Raw genomic sequence first — 24,619 nt, 5'->3', positions numbered from 1 at the left:
TATAATAGAATTCCTTAAGATCATATAGTGCAATGACCACAATTCGTGAACATTTTGTCTCGCTAATAAAGAGTCAGTGACTATATGTTAAAATTAAGTGATCTACAGTAGTTATTTCTTCTGAAGACAATCTAAGAGCTGAGATCACAGATTTGTTAAACTTATATTTCAAAGAAAATGGGTAAAAATGTTTTAAAAGAACATTTCAAGAGATAATGTACATTAAATCTTCAGAAATACTATATATATTATCCAACAAACAATAAAAATAAATAATTTTCTTAAAAAAAAAAAATAATTAATAATTCCTTCATTGTAATGACACAACAGTTATGCACTTGTCTTAGTTTCTAAGCTCTTTTTCATGCATGGAGCCCAAATAAAACTCACATGCAATCAAAACCATTTAAAATAAAGACCATGATTTAAAAATTTATTTTAAAAAATGTTAATTATTACCTTGAAAATACCTTTCATCCCCTTCCCTAAATAGAAACACAAAATCAAAAGGTTTCATATAAAAACACAATTATCAGAATGGTAATTTTTTTAAAAAAATAATTTAAAATCAAACATGCTTACACTTAATCTGAGCTTCTAATCTGTGTTCTAACCTGAGTTATTTTTATGCTCAGACTCAACTTTTAAGGTCAATTTGCCTGCACAAGATAATTTTAAATCAAGTTGACTAAATTCTAAACAATTTTTCAGAATCCTTAAAATTCATTGTGTTTTTCATTAAAAAAAAGTCCTGATATGACACTAACATGAAAATAAATAGTAAGCAATAACAAATTTCTATCTAGGACAGATGCCAGAACATTCTCCATAAGAAAAACAAACATCTCTCTCTCTCTCTTTTCCTCTCCATCTCTCTCAAATTATGATCTAATGCAAATATGACATAAATGAACAACAAGCTCAGTTTTATCTATGATGAAAGGAAATGATGGCTTAGTAGTATGTGTACAAATATAAACTTATTTATACTTAAAACATAAATGCACTTTTAAAATACATGTATTTAATTGCACTTAAAAAGACTTGCTGTAAACAAGTTACCACGAATAAGCTAGGGTTACATTTTTTCCCCAAGAAAAGTTCAATCAAAACAGTTTACAAGATTTTAAAACTTAAAGGATTCTTCAAGTCCTAGGCCTTAACAAAATACTGTAAACATATATTTTTTTTGTCCATGGGGTCATATTTCCACAGAATTACAATTTCTGATCAATATAGCAAATAACATGGATTTCTTGGATTGCAATTGGATGCACATAAATGCACATTAAGTATGCTGGACAAATTTCCACATAAAATTTGAGACAGAACAATAAGCGTAAATTAATCCCATGAGGAAGATTGTACCTCTACAATGACAGGTTCTATGTAAACAATTAAAAAATATTTACCTATACTGTATACATGTATTTAAAAATTGAACTTTGACTATTTGATGAAATGCATAGATACTTTGGTTAAGCAAATAAGGGTTAACAGCATCATTGAAACAACATTGCAAGTGAATGAAAAAGGATACATGAAACAATTCGTCTAAAAGTGCCACCATATATCTTTGGCTACCACAGTAAGGACAGCTGGGACAGAAATTGTTAGTATGTATTGGGACTATATTTTTGCTCCATTACATGACTTGTGACTATATTCTTGCTGCATTACACGTCAGTGACTAGGCCATAGTGTATCCTTGACTTCCGCACTGAAGAGCTACCATCAAACGCTCCTTTAACTCAGATTTTGTTGAATATTCTGGTAGTTTCAGAAGGTTGATGCTTAAAAGTAGTATTTATAAAAATTACAATGTATTGTGAAAGAACAAATGTCATGCGTTAATTAAGTTTTTCAAGTCTGAAGAAACTTTAACTGCGTTTATATAAAAGGAAAAAAAATCTACCATCGCTTCTTGCTCAAACAGACCATAGAAAATAATACACTGTATCTATGTAATAAATTTTATATTGCCCCATCATCTTGAGCAACCTTAGTTTCAAAAAGGAACTTCTAAAATACTGTAGACATACTTTTTTCCACGGGGTCATAATTTCGCGAAATCTCAATTTCTGTTTATTCCACAGGTAGAAAACTACGCGGATTTACTAGACTGTCCCTATATACTTTGCATGTATTTTAAGTACACTTGGACATATTTCTGCGTAAAATTTGTGACCATGTACATAGTATAAATTAATACCTTGAGGGAAAAATTACTTCTACACTCTTTACTATCTTTACTTCAATTTTTCCATTAAGATGAGAATTTTTTTTATATTTTTGATTATAGTGACCTTTACCTTATCTAAATGACTTTAAATGGCCATCAAGTCATATTCAAAGGCAAAAAAAAATCTGTGTCAAAAACAAGCCAAAATATTTACATTCACTGTGTTTTTCTACTAAACCAACTGTGAAATTGATTTGAAAGTCATTTTTGTGTATACTCACACGTAGAAATATACACAGAAAAATGTGTGTTAACTTGACGTCACAATGAGGTGCAGCGACGTTGGTAAAATTGCAACGATATAGGACAGCGAGAAATTCAATTCTTGAGTATATTTTAGTTGCTTCCAAACATGTAAAATGTAAATATAAGGAATGTTTTTCAGTTTCATGTGAATTATTGGTGTGTGAATCACACAGACTTGCACGTAGGCATATTTTTCATGAAGTGCTAGTGTGCTCTATGAAATATACCTACGTGACAAGTCTGTGATTCACACACCAATAACTCACACAAAACTGAAAAACATTCCTTAAAACTTTTTAATCTCTATTGTGAGTGGAAGCATATTGTATGAATCACTTGAAACAGAAAGATTTTTGACCCTTTCTGATATTGTTTTAATAAAATTCTACTTTTCAAACCATTTGTATTGTATATAGTTTAAAGAATGTCATATTTTAAACAACTTTTTAAACCATTTATAAAACATTCTACAGTTATACTATACAGACAAGACCTAAGCTGTGGTTACCATGTACTGGCTGTGGGGAGAAGCTGGGGTTGGTAGGTGATGTGGCTGATGGTGAACTTTTGTGGTCCCCCTCCTCCACCCAGACGAGAAAATCCCCCAAAAGGAACACGGGAGCTGAAATAAACAACACACAATGAATAATTGCTTGTTCTCTTTTGTTTTAATAGTCTAATACATATATCATGGTATTGTAAATCACTTTTTCTTCGTGAGAACTGAGTAATTAAGCGAGACAATGTGCTCACAAAAATATAATCTTGCATATATAAGTATTTCTAAAGATTATTTTGAGCAGTAAGCACGATTCGTTAAAAATTTGTTTCGATGAAATAGAGTAAATTTCTTTCTCACAAAATTAAGGTGTTGAAAAAATTTTAATTATCTATAGTACTTGAAAATTTCTGACAATCAAAGCAGTTTGTAATCAACAAATACATAGGAAATACAATATACACTGTACAAGAATTAGGTTTTATCTTCTTACACATGACAAACATGTACTTACCTCCCTGTGGTAAACTGAAGCAGCAAAACTCGGTCCTGTTGTCCTAATTCTTCTACCACTTCCCAAAACCACTGTCAAAAGTTTAATAACAATCATTAATATTTATCATAACGTTTAAATAAAATCAAATCAATCAAATTAGTGGTACTGGCATATTCCATACAAAAATATATACCTCCTGAAGAATTAAAATTTCAAATTTCTTATGTGATTAAAATAATAAGGTTGTCTAAGAGAAATAAATTTCTGAATGCTTTTACACTTCAGCAAATGTCTGTGGACAAACCTGTATTTGAGGAGAGTTTTCATCGTATCCACTGTACTCTGTGTACTTTCTCCAGTCCTCCACACTGATCTCAGGTAATCCAGACAGTAGTAGTTCCTGTAGGAAATATAATGTTTATAGGCTGTTTTATCATGTACCATTTAACAGTATGACAGAACTTCAAAGATGTTCTCCTTAGGATTTAAATTTAACTTTATTACTCTTAGCTAGTGTACAATAAAGGTTTATATTTACAGTTTCATCATCTTTGATATTAATTAACTAAAATACCCCCCTTCCCCCCCCCCCCCAAATTTTCCCAAAACAAATTATTTTCATTTTTAAGTGTACTGCTTCATTAACAAAAGCATCATAAACACTGAGTTCAATACCAGTTCAAATTCATCAAACATCTGTACGAGAGCCTGGGGGACAAACTCATGGAATCCGGACAGGAAGCTATCAATCTGAGGCTGGATGGCCCGGGTCATCCGGAGCTCCGTCACCAGCTGGACGTATTCCTCCTGGAATTAAGATTTGTTATACAGTTATATATACTAAATCATTGGCTCTGAATGAAAGTGAAACTAAAAAATCTGCATAACATGCATTTCCTTCTATGGTTTGAAAAGAAGCTAATTCTGCAGAAATATGACTCTGTAGCTAGTAGTACTTTTACATATGTTTAATTGTATACTTCACTAGAGCAAAGCTCGTTGCAAAGCAACGAGAAGGTCTTCCTTCCTGTTTTGACTGGAAGTGACGTCAGCAAAAAGAAAGCAATGAGCTTAGTCGTCTCCAGTCACTTTATAATTTCAATTTTGCATCAAAACCTTAAATAATAAGCTATTTTTGGCTACTTCCGGTTTGACCGGAAGTGATGTCGATGGACAGAAAATTAAGTTTTGTGCTTCTTGTGATATATGTTACCCAAAAACTTGTCAAGAAGAGCAAAAATATGCATTTTCTGACTACTTCCGGTTTGACCGGAAGTGACGTCGCCGGACGCATTTTGACCACTTCATTAGATTAAGCTTGACATTTTGAACAACATTGCTTCTTGGGTGTATAACAAATTCTCAATACTTTTTGAGATATCTGGAAAAAACTTTTGGCCCCTCTAGATCCCTTAATTTAGGGGTCAGCCCTTTTTTCGAGATATCATTCAAAAGATCTTGTAATTCTGCACAAATTTTGTTCTATATGTTTTAACAAAATATTTTTAGTTTAGAAGATAAAAAGCAAAATATGTGTAAATTTTCGCTCTTTTAGGCGTTCTAATTTTTGACCCCTATATAGCACCATCTTGAATAGAGAAATCGAAAAACAAAAACCACTATGCACAACTTCAATCCTTCTATTATCTAAAATCAGTAGAATTTTTGCTCCAGCTTTAGCCGTCTCTGAGCCTTTGTCTGGAAATGAAAGCCTATAAATTTTCGTTTAAAGGGAAATAACTCAAAACCGGAAGTGACTTTTTGAAATTTTAGATAACATTCTGATAGAGTTTAGTAACGTCTATCAACTCTGAAAATTTGAGCAAAATCCATCAAGAAATGAGTGAAATATGAGGCCTCGAAGTTGGCGTCTAGGAAAAGGAAAAAAAAAAGAATAATAAGAACTAGATGAGATCTCGTTGTGAACAACGAGTGGGTCTTCCGTTCGATTCTTGATGAGATGAGATATGATTTTGATTGAGATATTTTTTACAATGATAATTTTCTTAAGAAAAACGATTGTGCTGCCGTGATGGTATTTTTTAAATATTGAACGTTAAACTGTCTTAAATTCAAATTCTGGACCCTCTTGGCCCTTTATGTAAGGGACCAGCCCCTTTTTTTTCTTCAAATCATCTGAAAGATCTTATGCTTTTTAAGACTTTTTGTTCAACAAGTGTTCAGAGATTCTTTTTCATTTTCGAGTTATTAGCAAAAGGAATATTTAGGGCCAACCCTTCAACTCCCTAATGGGGATGTTTAGCGAAAAATGAAAGGTTTCACATTGTTCAGAAAATGATTTTGAACATCTTTTGTTCAATATTACTTCTCAAAATATTTCTCACTTTCGAGATATGAAGTGTCAAAGATTTAGCATTCTGGCCCCTTTTGGCCCCTAATTATGTACCATACGACATAAAAACCATAATATATAGTTGTAAATGGTTGAGATAAACATCTTTGCTTCAGTAATGTATTACATAATATTAAGTGCTAAAGAGTTATCGATTGAAGACTTTTGGCCCCTATTGGCCCTAAATTTAACTGCCCAGCCCCTTTTTCTTGATTTCAAGTTGAAGCTTTTAGGATTTTGAACACTTTTTGTTCAACAACAATTCAGAGATTCTTTTTCGTTTTGAAGTTATTTGCAAAAGAAATATTTGAGGCCAACCCTTCAACTCCCTAATGGGGACTTTTAGCGAAAAATGAAAGGTTGCATATTGTTCAGAACATGATTTTGAACATCTTTTGTTCAATATTACTTGTCAAAACATTTCTCCCTTTCGAGATATAAAGCGTCAAAGATTGAGCATTCTGGCCCCTTTTGGCTCCTAATCATGTATTATACGACATTAAAATCATAATATACAGTGGTAGATTGTTAAAATATACATTTTTGCTTCAGTAATGTAAAACAAAATATTGACTGTTAAAGAGTTATCGAAAGAAGACTTTAAGCCCCTCTTGGCCCTTAATTTTACTGCCCAGCCCTTTTTTCTTGATTTCGACTTAAAGCTCTTAGGATTTTGAACACTTTTTGTTCAACAACTATTCAGAGATTCTTTTTCGTTTTCGAGTTATTCGCAAAAGAAATATTTAGGGGCCAACCTTTCAACTCCTTAATGGGGATGTTTAACAAAACATGAAAGGTTGCATAATGTTTAGAACATGATTTTAAACATCTGTTGTTCAATATTGCTTATCAAAATATTTCTCACTTACGAAATATAAAGCGTCAAAGATTTAGCATTCTGGCCCCTAGTGGCCCCTAATCATGTACCATACGACATAAAAATCATAATATATAGTTGTAGATGGCTGAGATCAACATATTTGCTTAAGTAATGTATTACAAAATATTAAAAGAGAAAAAGTTGTCGATTGAAGACTCTTGGCCCCTCTTGGCCACTAATTTGAGTGCCCAGCCCCTTTTTCTTGATTTCATCTTGAAGCATTTAGGATTTTGAACACTTTTTGTTCAACAACTATGCAGAGATTCTCTTTCGTTTTCGAGTTATTTGCAAAAGAAATATTTAGGGGCCAACCCTTCAACTCCTTAATGGGGACGTTTAGCGAAAAATGAAAGATTGCTCCTTAAAGGGGACGTTTAGCAAAAAATGAAAGGTTGAATACTGTTCAGAACATTATTTTGAACAACTTTTGTTCAATATTGCTTATCAAAATATTTCTCCCTTTCGAGATATAAAGCATTAAAGATTTAGCATTCTGGCCACTTGTGGCCCCTAATTTTGTACCATACGACATAAAAACCATAATATATAGTTGTAGATGGTTGAGATAAACATCTTTGCTTCATTAATGAATTACAAAATATTAACTGATAAAGAGTTATCGATTGAAGACTTTTGGCCCCTCTTGGCCCCTAATTTGAGTGCCCAGCCCCTTTTTCGGGATCTTAAGATTTTGAACATTTTGTGTTCAACAATTGTTCAGAAATTCTTTTTCGTTTTTGAGCTATTAGCAAAAGAAATATTTAGGGGCCAACCCTTCAACTCCTTAATGGGGACGTTTAGCAAAAAATGACAGGTTGAATACTGTTCAGAACATTGTTTTGAACAACTTTTGTTCAATATTGCTTATCAAAGTATTTCTCCCTTTCGAGATATAAAGCATCAAAGATTTTGCATTCTGGCCCCTTGTGGCCCCTAATTATGTATCATACGACATAAAAACCATAATATATAGTTGTAGGTGGTTGAGATAAACATCTTTGCTTCAGTAATGAATTACAAAATATTAACTGATAAAGAGTTATCGATTGAAGACTTTTGGCCCCTCTTGGCCCCTAATTTGAGTGCCCAGCCCCTTTTTCGGGATCTCATCTTAAAGATCTTAAGATTTTGAACATTTTTTGTTCAACAACTGTTCAGAAATTCTTTTACGTTTTTGAGCTATTAGCAAAAGAAATATTTAGGGGCCAACCCTTCAACTCCTTAATGGGGATGTTTAGCAAAAAATGACAGGTTGAATACTGTTCAGAACATTGTTTTGAACAACTTTTGTTCAATATTGCTCATCAAAATATTTCTCCCTTTCGAGATATAAAGCATCAAAGATTTTGCATTATGGCCCCTTGTGGCCCCTAATTATGTATCATACAACATGAATATCATAATATATAGTTGTAGATTGTTAAGTTTAACATTTTTGCTTCAGTAATGTTTAACAAAATATTGATTGTTAAAGAGTTATCGAAAAAAGACTTTTGGCCCCTTTTGATTCTTAATGTGATGAGTCAGCACTTTTTTCTTGATATCATATTTAAGATCTTGTCATTCTGCACAAATTATGTTCAGTATGTTTTAACAAAATAATTATACTTTAAAAGATATGATGCAAAATGTCTCAAAAAATCACTCATAAAACGTGTCCTAAATTTTGACCCCCTACCGAGCTTCCATACTAAACACTTCCGGAAGATTTGAAAGTATAGGTGCAAAACTACAATATGTTGTCTATTAGCCCTGAAAATGACAACATTCTAGCTTTTGTCGTTTTTGAGTTTTTGTGTCGACAAAATGGTCACTAAAAATTCGATTAAAGGGCGATAACTTCCGACCGGAAGTGAATTTTTTGGATTTGAACAAAAAAGGATCATCTTCAGATCAAAACACATTATCACTGAAAATTTCATTAAAATAGATCAAACCGTTTTTGAGATATCGTCTGCACAAAAATTGTAAAGAAAAAGTGGAATAATAATAATAATAACTAGATGAGATCTCGTTGCGAGCAACGAGTAGGTCTTCCGTTGAATTTCTAGATAAGATGAGATGTGATTTTGACTGAGATATTCGTTAAAAGAGAATGACATTAAGTTTTTCTTCATTAAATTTAAAGTTTCTGTTTTTTTTTATCCAATATTCTGAACATCTTTTGTTCAATATTGCTTATAAAAATACTCCCCCTTTTTGAGACGTAAAGCATAAAAAATATAGCATTTTGGCCCCTGGTGATCCCTTATTACGTAACATATGATCAAAATATTATAACATATTGTTACATATCGTTAAAATGAATATCTTTGCTTCTCAAAATGTATACTTATTACAAAATATTGATAATTAAAGAGTTAAAGATGAAAGACTTCTTGCCCCTCCGAGCCCCTAATTTGATGAGACGGCCCCTTTTTCTTGATATCAAACGAAAGGTCTTGTGATTTCAAAGACTTTTTGTTCTACACCTATTCAGAGATTTCTTTTCGTTTAAGAGATATGCTTTATATAAATATTTAGGGGCCACTCCTACAAGTCCTTAATGGGGCCGTTTTACAAAAATTCAAAGTATGCATATTGTTTAGCACATTAATCTAGCCATCTTTTGTCCAATATTGCTTATCAAAATATTCACCCTTTTCGAGATATGAAGCGTCAAAGATTTGACATTCTGGCCCCTTGTGACCCCTAATTACGTAACATATGATCAAAATTGTATCATATATTGTTGCAAATGGTTAATATGAACATCTTTGCTTCTGTAATGCATCAAAAAATATTGATCATTAAAGAGTTAAAGATGAAAGAGTTCTGGCCCCTCTCAGCCCCTAATTTGAGGAGTCGGCCCCTTTTTCTTGATATCAAACGAAAGGTCTTGTGATTTCAAAGACTTTTTGTTCTACACCTATTCAGAGATTTCTTTTCGTTTAGGAGATATGCTTTATATAAATATTTAGGGGCCACTCCTACAAGTCCTTAATGGGGCCGTTTTACAAAAATTCAAAGTATGCATATTGTTTAGCACATTAATCTAGCCATCTTTTGTTCAGTATTGCTTATCAAAATAAGCACCCTTTTCGAGATATGAAGCGTCAAAGATTTGACATTCTGGCCCCTTGTGACCCCTAATTACGTAACATATGATCAAAATTTTATCATATATTGTTGCAAATGGTTAATATGAACATCTTTGCTTCTGTAATGCATCAAAAAATATTGATCATTAAAGAGTTAAAGATGAAAGACTTCTGGCCCCTCTCAGCCCCTAATTTGAGGAGTTGGCCCCTTTTTCTTGATATCAAACGAAAGGTCTTGTGATTTCAAAGACTTTTTGTTCTACACCTATTCAGAGATTTCTTTTCGTTTAGGAGATATGCTTTATAAAAATATTTAGGGGCCACTCCTACAAGTCCTTAATGGGGCCGTTTTACAAAAATTCAAAGTATACATATTGTTCAGCACATTAATCTAGCCATCTTTTGTTCTATATTGCTTATCAAAATATTCACTCTTTTCGAGATATGAAGCGTCAAAGATTTGACATTCTGGCCCCTTGTGACCCCTAATTACGTAACATATGATCAAAATTGTATCATATATTGTTGCAAATAGTTAAGATAAATACTTTTACTTCAGTAATGTATAACAAAATATTGTTCATTAGAGAGTTATAGATAAAAGACTTTCGGCCTCTGTGAGCCCCTAATTTTAGGGGTCAGCCCCATTTTTTTGACATCAAATGAAACGCCTTGTGATTTTGCACATTTTTTCTTCAATATGCTTTAACAAATTATGAACGCGTATGAAGATATGAAACAAAATGTGTCAAATTTTGTGAGATATTTCTGAGACATTTTTTCGGGCCCTACCGAGCTCCGGCGCCTTTTGCGCTAGAAAGATTTGGAGACCCAATTACAACTCACCAAACCTTCCTTTACTTTCACTGAAAATCTTAAGTCGATATCTTTAGTCGTTTCGGAGGAGTTTCCTGGACAAGCCGACCCTCTGAAAATCAGAAAATCGACCATATCTCACGACCGGAAGTGAGATCATCAAAAAGCAAAAAAACCTATCAAGATCAATTGAATATCTTTCAGATCTGAAAGTTTGGTATAAATCGGACGAGCCATCTCTGAGAAATCGCTTGCACAAAATCGGTTGGAAGAAAAATAATAATAATAATAATAATAATTTGGAAAAAGAAACCGAACGAAAACAATAAGGTCTTCCGTTGGAAACGGAAGACCTTAATAACTAGATGCAATCTCGTTGCGAGCAACGAGTAGGTCTTCCGTCCGAATTTTCGATAAGATGAGATATGACTTTGACTACGATCTTTGATAAAACATCATGGAATCATGCCTTTTCTCTTTTGATTAAATCCTTTTGATTTAGATAATATCATCAATGCATACTTAATTTGCACATTAATTCTTTTCTTTTTTCTACTTTGAGAAACAACCAAACCCAATTAAAGAAGACTTGTAAGGAGACCTTGGATTATGAATGTAGTTTGACACAGAATTGCAACGAACCTACGACGTGACAATCCAAGTATCCCTACATATTTCATTGCTCCTTATGTTACTTTCAATCAAGCAAACGCTCGGCTGCCTCTGTTAAACGCTATTGCGAAATGTCGGAATTGACAGAGACCGCCGCCATTTCGTTCCCGCTTCAGATTTTTGAATGTTAATATCTCGAGTTTGAATTTATAAATTTACAAACGAATTATATATTCAGCCTAATAAGAAATGTTTCTATCAACTATACTCATATAATTTGAAAATATTGAAAAAACAAAAAAGTTAAAGACGAGAGACTTTTGGCCCCTCTATGCCCCTAATTTGAAGAACTAGCCCCGTTTACGTGATATCAAATGAAAGATCTTACTATATTGCACATTTTTTATTATATATGTCTTAACAAAATATTAACAGGTAAAAAGATATAAAAGAAAACGTGTCAATTTTTGCGAGATGAGTATGAGGCTATTTTTTGATCCCAGGCGAGTGTCGATGCCTTTTTACCTGGAAAGCTCTATATGCAAAATGTCACATCTACCATCCTTCCTCTACCTTCACTGAAAATCTCAAGTCGATATCTTAAGTCGTTTAGGAGGAGATCTCAGGACAAGCTGACCCTCTAAAAATCAGAAAATCGTCCATATCTCACGACCGGAAGTGACGACGTACTTACGAAAAATTTCCGACAAGGTTCAGATAAATATCTATCAGATCTGAAAATTTGGTGAGAATTGGTCCAGCCGTTTCTGAGAAATCGCGTGCACAAAATCGGTAAGAAAAATAATAATAATAGGGAAAAAGAAACCGAACGAAAACAATAAGGTCTTCCGTTGGAGACGAAAGACCTTAACTAGATGCGATCTCGTTGCAAGCAACGAGTAGGTCTTCCGTCCGATATCTGATGGAATAAGACCTGTGTTGGGATAATTCCACTGATAGGATAAAAAATGTCAAAAAGGCACAAGAATTCTTCAAAATATGTTCAGAAATACAAAAAAATGTACGATCTATCAATTCCAATCAACTTCCGGTTGTACTTCTTCACTTCCGGTGCGACCGTATGTGCTCAAAACTACTTTCAACTGTACATCAAGCATGCAGTAATCATCCCTGAAAGTTTCGATGGAAAATACTCATTTTTAGACAACTTCCGGTTTGAACAAACCGTACATCCGGTGGAAATATTAAGATGCTATGCATTCTTTAAATCTCTATTATGAACAATTACATTCATTAGGAAATGAAAAAAATCGCTATACATGTACAGTTAATTCTCGATAAACCGCCACCTTTTGTAATTTAGAAATCATGGCGGTATAACGAATTTGGCGATGAATTGAATTTTCCATCTTTTAGGAAATAAGAGGTAGAGTTATCGTTCTTAGAAATACCATTTAGCGTTTCTATTCTTATAATCACATGTACATGTATATATAAACATATTTCTAAATTTGAAAGTACTTCAAGTAATTTTTTTATGTACAATTTCGCTAAAACAAAGTATTCAATTATAAAATTAAGAGAAATATATGTGTATGTATGTAAATCTGCACGTCTGATATTGAAAAAAAAATGCTGGGTCGATCGTCGTGATATATTGCCTAAAGTACGTAAAATAAGTTCTTGATTAAATTCATTGTATATGAAATCATTGTTAATGAAACGCTCACAATTTCTGACTTATAATTATTTTTCAAACAATCCTTGCATTGTTTTTAAAAGCAGAGATCATCAAAATAATACGTTATCGGTTTACTTTACAATGACCGCTTTCGTGGTGAAGCCTTGACTAAATGATTTTATTAAACAGAAAACAAAATTATTCTAACAGTTCATGTTAAAATCATTGTTTACTTAATTGCATGTACCTTGACTGGCTTTGCAATTGCTTTACAACAGGGATAGCGTGAACCAATTAGACGCGCTTCACTGACCACATACACCTGTGGCGGTATTATCGAGATAATTGACACTTAAAAATGGACGTTTGTTGTGAAAACAGGGTGGCGGATGGCGGTATTCGAATTTGGCGTTATAAAGAGAATTTTATATAGCAGGAAAAACGTTCTTGGGAAATCATGGCGGTATTGCGAAAATGGCGATGAATCGAATGGCGATAATTCGAGAATTGACTGTACATGTATTTAAATTACATGTACTTCCAGTTTACAACGGAAGTGTCCACGGACAAAATGAACAAATTGAAAGTATGCATATTGTTGGGAACATTATTTTGACCATCTTTTGTTCAATACTGCTTATCAAAATATTCCCGCTTTTCGAGATATAAATCGTCAAAGATTTAGCATTCTAGCCCCCTGTGACCCTTTATTACTTAACATATGATCAAATTTTTAGCATATATTGTTGCAAATAGTTAAGTTGAATATCTTTGCTTCAGTAATGTATCACAAAATATTGATCATTAAAGAGTTAAAGACGAGAGACTTTTGGCCCCTCTATGCCCCTAATTTGAAGGGCTAACCCCATTTTCTTCATATCAAATGAAAGGTCTTACTTTATTGCACATTTTTTATTATATATGTCTTAACAAAATATTAACCAGTAAAAAGATATAAATGAAAACGTATCAATTTTTGCGAGATGCGTATGAGCCTATTTTTCGGGCCCAGGCGAGCGTCGATGCCTTTTTACCTGGAAAGCTCTATATGCAAAATGTCACATCTACTATCCTTCCTCTACCTTCACTGAAAATCTCAAGTCGATATCTTCAGTCATTTAGGAGGAGATCTCAGGACAAGCCGACCCTCTAAAAATCAGAAAATCGTCCATATCTCACGACCGGAAGTGACGTCATCAACGATGAAAATTTCCGACAAGGTTCAGATAAATATCTATCAGATCTGAAAGTTTGGTGAAAATCGGGCGAGCCGTTTCTGAGAAATCGCGTGCACAAAATCGGTAAGAAAAAAAATAATAATAATAGGGAAAAAGAAACTGAACGAAAACAATAAGGTCTTCCGTTGGAGACGGAAGACCTTAATAAAAGTGAAAAAGAAACAATACAATAATAGAAGGGTCTTCCGTTGGAGACGGAAGACCCTAATAATCTTAATCATCAGAATCAGTAGAAGGTCTTCCGTTGGAAACGGAAGACCTTAATAAAGATTGCATTATAAATAACAAAAAATTCAAAATACATCATATAATAATTTATGGTTTTGCAAGTTTTTAGCATGAGACTATCTGTACATTAAAAGAGACAATTAATGTGTGAATCACACCTTATTTTTCTCTGTCACTGGTATGGTGGCTCCACCTGGTTTGAGCTCCACTTCCTGCATGGCTCCAAACACATCCGTCTCCACCGAAAATGTAAGGTCAAGTCCAATGTTGTCAATGTTGTGATCCAGGATCCACTAAATACAGACAACAGATAAAATCAAGTGGATGACGAATTTGCCATAAATAATGGAATCATATCCTGGAAGCAGCATGTCTTCTTACCTGTAGATTCTTTGCATATTCTGGGTCTATAGAAGCTACATCAGTATAATTCACAGGAATACCTACAAGAGATAGCCATGGAGTATTGGTAACAAATTAATGTTCCATTTTAATTCTGCTTAATATCTGATACATTTTTAAGAAAGGGATATTGTTTTTACTTAACATAGTGAACTACAAATAAATATGGAAAACAAAATGAGCCCTTACCAAGTATGTGTTTGTAGAATGATCTTGTAAAGTAAACGTTTAGGAGATGTTGATGATATAGAGCCAGTCCAAGTGTCTGTCCTGCGAATCGGAAGTAGTTCAGATGATCGGGGTTAATGGCCGAGTTACTGTTGGGCTGGAACGTACAACCTACAAAGTATCATCACATAAGATTAATAATCAAAAAGAACTTCATTAATACCCCCAAATTTTTTTTCCCCCTAAAATTTTGATGAAATAAAACACAATACCATCAGCTGACTGAGTGAACAAGGCGTAGTCTGGATTGAGAACTTCTCGCGATAAAACGTCAAACCACTCTCGTACAACTCCTGACCCCTATAGAAGATATTCATTGAATTTAAGAGTTAGGAACCAAAAATTGCTACGTCTCAATGAAGATGAAATAAAACCTACTGTAATCGCTACATATACTGCCTTTTAACCTGTACATTTCGCTTTTGGATACGAAACATTTATATATTGCATTCTATGTTTTTCTTGAGTAGAGTTAAAACTGACCATTCCCTCTTCCCCCTGGAATCTGATAGCCAGACCTTTCTTCAGTTTGTCTGAGGGCTGTTTGATCAGGCTCTCACAGCTACTGTGAAACATCCTCTCTGGAAGAAATCAAAACAAAAATTAAAATCCTGGACTTGGACTTGCCTTTCCCTCTTACTTTACAGAGAAATGGTCAGTTTACAAACAAATAAGATTGACCAATTCAGAGAGTTTATTATAAGAAAGTGGGGGCTAGTGTACAGCTGATAGATTCCTATTCCTCACCTCTGCTTATCACAAGGACATCTTCATCACTTGGCGGAGAGTGAATGATCTCTCCTCTAGAACCCTCCCTGTCCAAATTATCATAGAACCAACGTCTCCTGGATTCAAATGGCTGGACAAATAAATGTACAATTTACTATGAATTCAAGTTTCTGTTTCATTTTATCTTAACATGTTGCCATTGGACCCCTGACAAATTATGTGGTATTTAATGTTTAGGCCTGCTTCTGAATCTCTAATTGAGAAGCACTAATCAACTTAAAGCTTTCATAAATAGTTACCTTAGATAATGTAAACAGAAAGGATTGACACCTCAGATGCACGTGTTACAAGTTGTATATCTTAATGTGACTGGTTGAGAGATAGGAAAAACAATCAAGAATTGTTATTTTTGTGATAGTCTTATCTTATAACCTAGAAAAGTGTATTTGAAACTTTGGCTTAAGTGATCTAATAATCATTGGGTGTAACTTACTCTAGACCTGATGATGTGTAGAAACTGAGACATCAACTCTGGACACTCCAGGAGAAAGTGGAAATGGTCAAAAATAATCTCAGGGTTCCTGAAAGAAGTTAACTTAGCCATAAATATATATAAGCTATAAATAGATTATATACATGTAGAATAAATACTATGCAAAACATATTATCCTACCTTCCCACAAGAAGTTTTAACTCTCTATTATGCTGACATACAAATTCTATAAATCTTGGAGATGTCATTCTGAAATTACAAGTAAAAGGATCAATTTGAAATGAACTTTTCCTATGTTCTACAATTCTATAAATTTAAAAAAATAAATGAATTAAAAATTTTTCCTGATCAGTCTCACTTACTGTGGGTGCCCATGTTGACAGGTACAGCAGATATAAAACGCATGAATGACCCCACAAATCCTGGGCAGAATGACTCCCACCACATCCTGATCCACACACAGACTTTGTAGGATCCCCTCCTGATCACAAGGTTTAGGATCCACCACTTTACTGCACTCAGTGATAACTTCACTCTGAGCGTCTGATTTCTCACTCTCAACATCCTGAGATTTTTGCCCTGAGTCTGAATTTTCTGATTGAGTTTTCCCTGATGTTGAATTTTTGTCTTCTTTTTTGAATTCCACTCTTAAAAGACACAGCCAGTCAGCAAGGAGCTGCCATAATGCCTCAAGTGGCTAGAAAGTAAATACAAACCAGTATTAAATCATAATTAGTTACATTTCAAAGAAAAAAGTACAAAAAAAAGTTGTAAGATTTCTTGGTAAACATCACTTACCCCAAACACTTCTATAGCTTTGGGTGACACCCGTGTGACTCCCTGCAGTCCTTTTGATTGGCTGGATGAAGACGAGGAGGAAGACGATTGGTAGATGTGGGAATATAATTTACATAATACTCTCACATTTCTTAATAGACATGATACCTGGGTTTCTATGTTGCTGGAAACACTGCAAAAATGAAGAATGCAGCTAGCAAAAGAGCTGTGTATGTTTTTCAATATAATAAATTTGTTGGCATTTTTCTTTAAAGAATCAATCTTTTCTTTCAACATTCAACAATGTATCATTTCATACATTGTGCAATTTACTATAGCCATGTATTTTAGGGAACAGCTTTCTATCAATGGATTTCACATTTATCTTCCTCTTTGAGAATTACCTGATTTACCTCAATAAATTGTGTTTAATCAGAAAATTACCTCAATAAATTTTGTCCAATCAGAAAAAATTACTTCTGAATCAATAAATTGTGACCAATCAGAGAATTACCTCAATAAGTTGTGTCCGATCACAGAAGCCTCTTCTGATAATCTGGTCAGTAATATATCAGCCATTCCATTACCACGAGAACTGACATGTATTAGAACCTTCAAATACTACAAAATAAATCAAAAATAAAAAAGTTCTGATGCCTTATATTAGTTGATTAGATCTAGCAAAGATTAAAAATGCTTACATCTGCCTCTTTTATCTTTTCACTTCTGACACTGGTGATGAGTTGCTCTATTAATTTTGGTAAATACTGTAGAAGGATGCTGCATGTCTCACTGAACCCACCCTGTAATAAAATGTTTCAAATTTCAATTATTATCAAATCTTTAGTTTATGTAATTCCAAAAAACACAATACACACCACATTCAACACTGAGTTGGGTATTTATTTTCCAAAATATTTTGTTTCTACTTGGATAACACAACACATTTCCCATCCCCAAAATATTTTCGATTTAGTGTTTTTCAATTCCAAAGTAATATCTATTTACTTACCGGTACTTATCCTCTCCGTGCCCCGGAGGACGCATGAGGCCGTTCAACAACGAACGCCACTTACGGCGGTCACTGGCAACAGCCTGCCCCTCTTTCCAACTGTTCCAGCCCAATATAATATTTACCTGTAAACAAAGATCCAGGGGAGTTTTCCCAAAATGATCTGCATTAAACCTAGCTCCTCGTCTCAACAGAATGTCTGCAGTGTTATGCTGACCATGACTGAAATTTGAATATTCTACTGAATCTCAGCAATATATAAACAAAATCATTGAAATTAAATTTATACAAATCTCTTTGCTAAAAATACCTGCAGGCAAAGTGTAGGGGGGTCCATCCATTATGATTTGGTCTGTTGGCATCTGCTCCATGGTCCAGGAGACAAATCACAGTCTGTATAAAAAGAAAGCTTTTCATTCAACAATTCCTTTACAAAAGTTAAGATATTTCATGTTTTAGTCTTTATCTACAGAGGACTTGATGGACATGCTATTTTTACTTCCTGACTTATTGACAGGCTATTTGTAATTCCTGACATGAGGGAGATACTATTTGTACTTACTGACTTGATAGACATATTATTTTTACTCACTGATTTGTGGCCATTCTGACAGGCTACATGTAATGCTGTTTGTCCTTGTGCATCCTACAATGGAAACGAACAATTGTTTACTCATACTCTTAAATACACTCCAGCTTCTGAATGATGTAATCTTTGGATCCTCTTTGAAGCCCTATCCTTGCCCAGTGAAATACGGCTGAACAAATCTCAGCATTCTATTGAAAATAGGTTGCTGTGGATTTCTTAAAAAGAAAATGCTTTCATGATTTAACCCTAAATTCATTACCAAATACTTCTTAATCATTTGCTTTGTTCAAAAAAATTTTGAATTTCCATTACTACTGGATGCTAAAAGCATCATACATGTTTGAAGACAGCACAATGGTTTTTGAAAAATTTATGGACAAAACAAGACTATATTAACAGTTGATCAGAGTGATCTAAAATGTTTCCCACTCTTTGTGTGTTACTTTTCAGTGTGAAGTAAAACAAAGAAAAAAAAATCAATTTTGATATATAGGGTAAAATATAGAAATGAGGTAAAGGAGAGAGGAATCCATCTCTAAAACACTGAGTGAGTTACCTCTACATCTACGTCAGGAACGTACGCAAACAGATCGTGTAAAACCTCTGTTCTACCATTGACAGCCAGCCAGTGTATCTGTAATATAATACATAAATAGCTAATATATCCTAATCAGCCAGTGTATCTGTAATATTGAAAATAATCACCACTGTTTGTGTGTTTTGTCAAACAAGTAAGAAGATATAAATCTATACTTGCATATCAATTTTTGATGATATGAGCACAAGTTACTTCCCTTACTATAGCCTTCCATAGTTAGAGACTTACAGCAGTCAACCCTTCATTGTTTCTGATGTTGACATCTGCTTTACATTCCAATAGCTTGTTAATACATCTCTTCTGTCTGTAATATAAGCAAAAAAACTAATAGATATATATTATCTTTTATCAAGTTCATTAGTTCAGAATTGTTTCACTTTGAGTCTTGTTTTCTCATAAAATTTAAGGACATCATTTAATCCTATAAATTATGAAGTTTTTTTGTATCAAGAAAATTTTTAAGAATTTGTTTTTATGTAGAAATGTGTTCACAATCCAATCCACAGTTAGTTTTCTTATCTAAAACATTTGACAACTAAAACTTCTTTTTGTTCCAGTGTGTCGGCTAATTATTACTGAGGTTGAGCTGTAGTCATACTTACCCATTTCTGGCAGCCAGATGTAGCGGTGTACACCCAGACATGTCCTGACAGTTGACATCCACCCCCTTCTTTATCAGGGTCACCAGACACTCATACGATCCAGTGCTGGAAAGGAGGGAATCACTTAGTACATGTACAAATAGTCAGGCACACGTAGATTAGGTTATAAAAAATGTGATTAAATGTAGGTCAGAGTCAGTTTATCAACACTGTTAATATATTGATATAAAAAAATCTTCACCTGTTTAACCAATTCAAAGTATAAAGGACTCCAGAATTAGACTAACTCGAAATCTAGTCCTTCTTGATTAATAACCCAATTCACACATGACACCAAAATAAAATGTACTGTACATCACATGACAGAACTTCTGGCACATGAAAAAATACAATTATGTCCTAACTTTAGGGCCGGGATGATATATATATATATAGGATCTCCCATGATTTGTAGTTGGATATGATTTTTATTGAACTCGTGTGTTTTTTTAAAATCCAACTCGTGTGTTTTTTCCTAATAAAAACATACAATGAGTTGGATAAAAATCATATCGAACTACAATTCATGGGAGATTCTTTTTATCCCACGTTTAATACTTCACATTGACAATTAATGTTTTATGCTGTTTAAATAGGACTCTACTTAATATTTCTTCATCATGTTAACACAAAAACCATTGTGATGTCACAACTGTGGGAGATAAACAAAAAAAAATCCATTGAAATGAGTAATATCCATGGGATAAACATGGAATAAACCGAGATATTGATAATTATATTAACTCTGTGCAAGGATGATATGTAACACACTTGTTAACTCTCAGACAGAAAATGCTCCTAAAAATTTCAAACTAAAATAAAATTACTTTTTTATTACAGTGTATTTCTTTGTATTACTTACTTTGCAGCAATGTGGAGCAGATTTCTACGGCTTCTTCCAGGAGCAAAGTTGACATCAAATTTGGAGTTTGACAAAAGTTCTGACACTGATCTGTCAAAAATAAAATGGTCAAGGTACAAACAGTTCCATTCCTTTAAATCAAATGTTGATTACGAAAATCTTCATCTTTTTTTGCTGTTTAGCTTACATTTTAAATTTGTATTGCTTGACCAAGCATACTACATACCTGTGTTGATTGCCAATGATCATGGACATAAGCATGTAAAATGCTGATTCTTGATCTAAATATAACAAACAGAAATAATTTAAGCATTTAAAACAAAATAGTCACTCATTATTTAACAAAAATATATTTAAATAATATGTATTTCATAGGGATGGGTATCGCTAAAAATTTCGTATCGCGATATATCATGATTTTCCCCCAAATTATCACGATAATATCATGATATTTTTACAAGCAATTTTTACAATGATTTTAAATGAATAGACATTATTTTTCTTACAAATATGCTCGAAAAACAGAATTTCTCTTTTTTGAAATTTTTATGTAAATAAAATTAATCATGTTTGGATGGTAAGATGCCATTCTTTTCACCTTTTAAAACACTTTTTAGACTCTCTGTAATTGCAATTTGAAAGATTGGAGAAATAAGTGAATAATTTCTGGACTTTATGATATGTACCTAAATACCGGTATTTAGGTCTCTGTATCATAATACATATCATGCAACAAAAAATCGTGATATACCAGTATACAGATAAAATTGCACATCCTTAGTATTTCAACATTTATTCAATAAATGACAGTGCAATATTTTAAATGACTGTTACAATGCTCTTTTTCCTAATTTATTAACCCACCATCTGCAAGCAGTTTGTTACAAAACAGTTCTTGTTAGGATTTTTTTTTCCTTAGACAAGAGTATTAATTTTATCGATACTGTTTGACCAATCAAAAGTATTACAAAGCTACAGTAAATGACCTGCTTTTTAACTTCAATTTTTATGAATACTTTTTGACAATAATGCAAGATGTGGTAACTAGTCATAAGGTAAGATTCAAGATCACATGAACCGGTAAGCAATTTACAATTGTAAACCTGGGTAGAGGGAAACAGTCAGTCTGTTGGACCGGAGTGCAAGCTGTTGAACTCCGGTTCAACTGTTTCCCAAGCTAGCTAGACTCCTGTCAACAACTGTTTTGTTATATTCCTTAGGCGAATGAAAAGACAACAGTCTGTTTTAACAGTTCATGTACCGACAGTTGGGAAAAACAGTCAAACTTTTGGACTATTTAAGTTATTAAGTAAGAATTATACACCTATAGGGACTGTTTAGTACTATTACGTAATAGCGAGCGCAAAAACAGTCAAACTTTTGTGCACATATTCTTTAGAATTTTTTGTTATGCATCACTTAGTAAAGTTGCGTTCTCGCGAATTATTTACTCGCCTTGATTAAATGGATACTTATTGAAGATAAATAGTAAATGTAACTGTTTTCATTAACTTTTAGCACTGTTTTTTCTTGGTATTGTAACTTACATACGACGTCATGTGACGTCAGTGTCACGTGCGGTTTGGCGAATAAAACAATAGTAGGGGTGTGTAACAATTCCAACTTTTGATTACAAGATAGACGAAAGGTTTGTGAAGATCGAGTGAAGAGGATCAATAACACCCACAAAGAATAATTTTTATATATAGCTCAGTGATGAAATCTGAAGTGCCTATAGCTGTAACTACACAAATACAGCTGACAAAAACTTGAAAAAGTTAAAAAATTTCCTGTATTCCTTTCTGTAAGCTTTGGCTATATATTATGTACCCTTTGGTAATTCTACAGTCCTTGCACTTCTTAAGGAGGCTGCCAAATCTTTGAGAAATTCCATTTTTCATCAGATTTTTCAACTACACAGTGTCTCTTCCTAGCTGTTCCAGTCTGTCATCATCATGTCCCAAAATGAAATATTGGCGCTCTTCTGTAGAGGAAATAATATTAGACCCAGAAGTGTAAAAAATTTAAAAATATTTGCAGCTGGATTAAAACGGTTTGGTTTTACAATAAAAATATTGTTTATTGGAACTATTACAGTGACTATGCGAAAATATTTCAGAAAAAATATTTTTAAATATATATTTTATATCAAATATTGAAAATATCAACTATCCTAAAATAAAAATTTCGACTATTTTTTTCTCAATTTTACAAAATGTTCCGAATATTTATTTTCGGTCCAATCACATATTTTTGTCTCAGTAAGTCAGTTTAAGTTTTTTGTGTTGTTTTTGGTAAGTTTCTTGTAATTATTTCGGCAGTTTTATGTCAGAATATTGGTATTTTATCAGGACATACTGTTCATTAACTTGAATGAAGTTGAATCTTAACATAATATAGACCTTAGAGACAAACAATTATGATATAGTTCGAATTTCCTTTATTATGGTTAGTGACGATGTATTAGATATGGCAAGAAATTCCACAGTAACTATTGTAGGGTGAGTTCACCATACATCGGACACATACCTTGCTTCGGACAACTTTAGGCATTAAACTCTCTTTCAACTTAAGAGTTCTGTGTAAATTTTATTTGTTTTTGTCGTAAAGATGAAGATTTAAATTTTTTAATGATATTGTGTTATATCATAAATAACTGATAAATATAAAACACAAATGGCCTTGAAGTTCACAACATATTTTAACATCATATATAGGGGAATAACCCAGAAATATATATGATTTTGCAACACAGAAAATAAATATAAATGTTCTTTTAGCACTTATGACTTCTAAAAATATAGTCTTTGGTGATATATTTGTAAAAATATTGGTAATTTTACATAAAAATATAAAGAAATTTCACTTAAAAATATATTTTTAATTCTATAAATTTATGAGCTGGTTTTTACTCACTTTTAAAGCAAATTTCAAAAAAGAAATAAACTTAAAACAGGACACAAAATAACAAATAAATAAATAAAAAGGAACTAAAAAGAAATTGAGAAAAACTGCAAGGTAAGACTACCATTTTCATACAGAACCACACTGACAGCTGTTTTCCAATTGTTAATTAAACTTTTAAATAAAAACATTTCTATATTTTTCAGTCAAAATACAAGTTATTGATATATGACGTAATCCATGTTTTGTAGTTGACTAATTTATTAGTTTTCCTAAAATTATATGAGTTTCTTAAAAATAAAGAAATCAGATAAATATACCGCATTCTAAAATTTTAAAGCATTTCTAAGGCAGAGCGATGTAATTTTTAAAGTTCTACATTTGTGCAACTATATCTGTCAATTAAATTTTAGATGAGGGTTTTTTCATTTTCTTGTATTATTTTCTGAAAATATACCCATATCAAGGATTTTAAAGCACTGTGATAAAGGAATACATATTTTTCCGTTTTCAATACCGATGTTTACCTATGCATGGTGAACAATGTCCGATCTTTTTTGCATGGTTTGAAATATGGTTATTAAATTTTAATTGGCTATCAAAAACACCAAGATTTTCTTCTTCACATTTTACATTAATAAAAGGCATAAAGTGTGTCCTAAATTGATATTTTAATCACAGTGCTAAATGTTGAGGTCCATTTTGATAATTTTCATTCGGTAGCGATATCGCTAGAACTTGTTGAAGTACAAGGGTATCCGATGCATGGTGAATTCACCCTAACCCATTTCAAACCACAGTTACCGTTGTGACCACTCTAACTATGAAATAAATGAGAATAAATGAGAAAGTGCTACTTGTGAATAGGGTAATGTAACCACAGGCACCTAAGTAATTTTGCAATACCCCCCCCCCTTCTTTTTAGTAATGAAAAAAAATGTAAGATGGTTAATATGCAGCGTAATCGGAGGAGGTTATTGGATGCTTTTCTGTTTCGCCTTATCTGATTGGTTAGATATTTAAACTGTATTACAATTAAACCAATCAGATAA

The 24,619-nt window shown here is 32.9% G+C and overlaps 1 protein-coding gene across 1 annotated transcript; it reads right to left on the bottom strand.

Annotated features, from left to right (window-relative positions):
- Positions 1–1,566: 1,566 nt before the first annotated feature.
- Positions 1,567–22,671, bottom strand: LOC134263436 (E3 ubiquitin-protein ligase HACE1-like). Its single transcript, XM_062745784.1, has 26 exons — positions 22,494–22,671; positions 20,890–20,944; positions 20,664–20,753; positions 19,763–19,867; positions 19,389–19,464; positions 19,119–19,196; positions 18,566–18,619; positions 18,284–18,366; positions 18,099–18,195; positions 17,663–17,764; positions 17,476–17,582; positions 16,983–17,154; positions 16,547–16,881; positions 16,365–16,433; positions 16,185–16,272; positions 15,710–15,821; positions 15,446–15,543; positions 15,175–15,262; positions 14,924–15,073; positions 14,714–14,775; positions 14,491–14,625; positions 4,159–4,290; positions 3,788–3,883; positions 3,502–3,572; positions 2,997–3,110; positions 1,567–1,793 (listed from the first exon to the last, which is right to left on the bottom strand). Exons 1-26 carry the CDS (start codon positions 22,555–22,557, stop codon positions 1,691–1,693), a joined length of 2,736 nt encoding a protein of 911 aa, XP_062601768.1. The 5' UTR covers positions 22,558–22,671; the 3' UTR covers positions 1,567–1,690.
- Positions 22,672–24,619: the final 1,948 nt, after the last annotated feature.

Source organism: Saccostrea cucullata, unplaced genomic scaffold, assembly GCF_032062105.1.
Source record: "Saccostrea cucullata isolate Sc308-1 unplaced genomic scaffold, CSIRO_AGI_Scuc_v1 ctg417, whole genome shotgun sequence".
Taxonomy (NCBI): Eukaryota; Metazoa; Mollusca; class Bivalvia; order Ostreida; family Ostreidae; genus Saccostrea; species Saccostrea cuccullata.
The sequence above is the reverse complement of the archived record's forward strand: the minus strand, read 5'-3'. Positions and strand labels throughout refer to the sequence as shown.

Bases quoted from the DNA above. Each gene is read 5' to 3' on its own strand.
- LOC134263436 (XM_062745784.1), bottom strand. From the start codon at position 22,557: ATGGAATTTCTCAAAGATTTGGCAGCCTCCTTAAGAAGTGCAAGGACT. The intron at 16,273-16,364 runs GTAGGATAATAT...AACTTCTTTCAG, and splicing joins TTAAAACTTCTTGTGGGAAG to GAACCCTGAGATTATTTTTG. The intron at 4,291-14,490 runs GTGTGATTCACA...TCTTAATTCCAG, and splicing joins CAGTGACAGAGAAAAATAAG to GAGGAATACGTCCAGCTGGT.